Genomic DNA, 3,581 nt, shown 5'->3' with positions numbered 1-3,581 from the left:
GGGGGCTGTGCCGCTGGGGCCGCTGGCCTGGGGACAGAGGGGACAAAAGGTTCTCCTGGCTGGAGAGAAAGTCTGAGTGTATCTGGTGGGGGGGGTCAGAACCCAGGGGTGGGTCTGCACGGGGAGGCTCAGCCGGCTTTGCTGAGCTTTGCTGGTGTTGGGGTACGCTCGATCGGAACCCCTGTTCTGGAGGAAAAGCCCCCCCGGGGAGCTCTCTGCTCCAGCTCCAGCCTGTGCTGTGTCATGTTCCGGAATCTCTTGTGTGGCTCTGGCCTGAAACTGCTGCACGGGAGACAGGGATGGAGCCTCGTGCACCGCAGCAGCGCCTGGCAGCAGCGTCCTTGCAGCAGCGGACAGAGGTTGCCAAAACGCACAAGGCACCAGAATCCGGAAACAGCCGGAAGGCGTGCCAGGGGAGAGAGGCTGGAAGTCCTCTGGACTTTCAAGTGCTTATAAAGGGCTCCAGATTAGTAGAGCAAAGGCTCGCAGTAGAGTTTTATAGCACTAGCCTAAGAGTAGAAGCTTTATAATATACCTGACTTAATGCCTTGCTCTTTGCCAAGATAAAACCCCAGATTGTAACTTGACACTGTAAAGATAAAATGCCTGGTCCTTGCTGGCAGGCAGGGGTTCTCCCCTCGCCTTGTAATCTGAAGGCAGAAATGTGACCATCAACCTACTCTAGTGTGAAGATGCTATATTTGAAGTGTGTCATCTGTCAGATGCTAACCTCTCCTACACATGGGCGCAGCCGACTTTTCTTCATTACTTTAGGTTTTCAATGTTCTTACAGATAATTGTTTACCAGACTTCATGTGGACAAAGCCAGCCGTTGTCTTCACCTTGCTCCATCGATAATAATCCCTTTGCAGATAAGAAATAAAACCCTCTAGTCACTGAAGATCCCTCATGAGGGGTGCTGGCACTGCTGCAATAGGGAGGCTGTTTGTACCGGTTCCACGACGTGGCCCATTTTCCCTCTGCGCTGACAGATTGGGATGGTGGGATGGTGCAGGAGACACCAAAACCTTGCTGCATCCTGGAGGCACCAGATGGAGCAAGGCATCAGCTGGGCTTTGGTTTGGGGAGGGAATCGGCTTCATGCCGGAGTAGATGATTGTGGGGAAGGGCCCTTGTGCTCAGTTGCAGTCGGGGAGGGTGCCAGAGTGCTCAGTGTCAGCTGCCTCCCAGCAGCATGAGCTGATGGCAGGTCTGGCAGATGGGGAGCAGGAAAGAGGGAGAAGCATGTGACATGCAGCACAGCCTTGCTGTGGGGCAGCAGGCTGCTGGATGCACCTTCTGCGCTGTGCTTCTGTCTCAGGCCTGCGTGGGGAAGCACAGAACCATTAAAAAAAAAAAAAAAGACCTGCATGAAAACACACCTCTTATGATTTGCAGTGAATCTGTTTCTTGACTTCACTGGTGGTCCCCAGCTCTGGTGTTGGAGGTGGTTGTGAACAATTGGTTTCTGTTCATCACTCCAGAGCATCCCTGCGGGCACAGCACCATGTCAGTGAGGTGCTGCGACATACCGCTGAGGGTCCTTCGGCCACCCCCTCCCACCAAAACTTCAGTGATTTTAAGGTTTGCATCATAACAGGAACTGGGCAGAGCACCCTTGGTTTGTGCTGCTCAATACCCAGCAAGGCACCAAGAGGTGAAAATTCCCCAGCTCACCATTTCTCCCTTCCTTCAGCTGCTCCCCGTGCTGGGAGGCGTTGGGTCCATGCTCAGCAACTCTGCCACCCACTCATATCTGCACATAGTGAACTGCCGCTTATCCGGTCACACCCCGAAATAGTAACAGGCTCTCTTTCTGTGACAGGACCAAGATGGCTGTTCTCTCCAAGGAGTATGGCTATGTCATCCTGACGGGGGCTGCCAGCTTCGTCCTGGTCATGCACCTCGCCGTGAAAGTGGCCAAGGCCCGCAAGAAGTACAACGTGGAGGTGAGTGCTCGGGCTGAGGGAAGGTCGGAGCTGGTCTGCAGGGGATGTTGCAGACAAGCTAGGTAACACCTTAATTATTCTGGAGTGACTTGCTAGTGTTTCCTGCCCCACCAAATGGATGCAGAAGGGATGGAGCTGCCATTCTGTCTGTCCAGACTGGAGCAGATGGCACGACAGAGCTTGGGGTTTGGCACATGAGGCATTTAGCACCGAGCTGAGACAGCTGAAAGCTCAAGGCTTTGATCTTGGAAACGCTGTTACAGCCCTTTTTCCCCTGTAAAGAAGGCCACTGCAGCCTTAGGGACAAAGGGTGGTGGAACAAAAGTGACAGGAAGGTTTCTCAAGCTCAAAGGGAGCACGTGAGCCTTATCACAAGAAATCTTTCAACGTGACTTTCCCTCAGCATCTATCAAGGAGCCCACAAGCTGGGCAGGGCTGTGGGCTGGGTGGGGGCGGCTGGTCCTGTCCATGAGTCAGGGCGATGGCATGCGGAGGCTGCTGTGCCACCAGGCTCTAAGTGCAAACACTCCTTTGCTCTTCCTCCAGGTCACTGGAGAAGTGGCAGGAAGGGGTGTGTGCAAGAACAGCCCCGGGCATGTGCTGCAGGCCCTGGGTGCCTGCTGGGGTGACCCACTCCTACTGCATGAAGTCAGGATTACACCAAACACGCCCAGCATGTAAGGTGCACAGAGAATGATTTGAGGCTTGGGGAAGCTTCTGCAGCCAAGCAGCAGCTCCTGCTGCTCAGCTCTGCTGTGGTGAGGAAGGCAGCGTCCTCCCAGCCTGTTCCTAGATGATACCCAGTGCCAGCTCTGCCTTCCAGTGGGATGGGATTTAAACAGGGAGGTCACCCAGGACCTGACTGTCTGCTGTTGGAAGCAGGGTAAGCTCCAGGGTACCGTCAGGGTGCTGAGGGAGTTCAGCAATTTTAACAGCAGCTTTGGGCCATGGGGCAGGAAACAGGCTCTAACTTGCCCATGCAAGTCAGTCTTAAAAGCGCCCATGCAGCTCTGGGCTCCCTGGGGAGAGGTGTTGCAGGGAGAACACCAGGCTCCCAAGCCCAGGCTGCACTTGCTCATATTTTGCTGGTTTTGGGGGGTTTTTTTTGGCAGTATCCAACCATGTACAGCACCGATCCTGAACATGGGCGTATATTCAACTGCATCCAGCGCGCACACCAGAACACGTGAGTGACGTATATTAATGCAGACTTTGAAAATACACAGGGCTGTGGAACAGGGCCTACAACGAGTGACTTCCTGCTGCAAGTGCTTAGGTTCAGGCTCAACATTTGAGGAAAACACACGGCCAGGTAATGCTGAGTAGTAAAGCTGTGCCATCTCCTTACCCTGCTTTCAACCATGAGACAGGGCTGTGAAGTAGCCTCCTCTTCCCCAGTTCCCAGCTCCTTGCCTCCACGGCTGGATCTTAAGTCACTAGATATCTTAGTTTCCAGAGGAGCCTGTGTCGGGGCTGCTGATCTGTTGTGCTGCCCAGATCTCCCTGGGGAGAGGCTAATGTCAGCCAGGCTGCAGCAGCACATCAGAGAGGTGCTGGGAGGAACAACTCCTCCTGGATGAGGTGGTGGTAAGCAGTATTTAGCAGCAACTTAAGGCACTAAATGGAAAGAGT

The 3,581-nt window shown here is 54.1% G+C and overlaps 1 protein-coding gene across 1 annotated transcript in view; it reads left to right on the top strand.

Moving 5' to 3' along the window:
* The first annotated feature begins 1,832 nt into the window (after positions 1-1,832).
* The window catches only part of MGST3 (microsomal glutathione S-transferase 3), a 3,678-nt gene continuing 1,929 nt past the window's right edge, over positions 1,833-3,581 (top strand). The window contains exons 1-2 of the mRNA XM_010085245.1: positions 1,833-1,949; positions 3,062-3,135. Of these exons, the coding sequence (XP_010083547.1) occupies positions 1,833-1,949; positions 3,062-3,135 (191 nt within the window). The remainder of the gene's footprint in view (positions 1,950-3,061; positions 3,136-3,581) is intronic.

Source organism: Pterocles gutturalis, unplaced genomic scaffold (genome assembly GCF_000699245.1).
Source record: "Pterocles gutturalis isolate BGI_N339 unplaced genomic scaffold, ASM69924v1 scaffold44816, whole genome shotgun sequence".
NCBI lineage: Eukaryota > Metazoa > Chordata > Aves > Pterocliformes > Pteroclidae > Pterocles > Pterocles gutturalis.
Note: the sequence above shows the minus strand (reverse complement) of the source record. Positions and strands in the feature narration are given on the sequence as shown.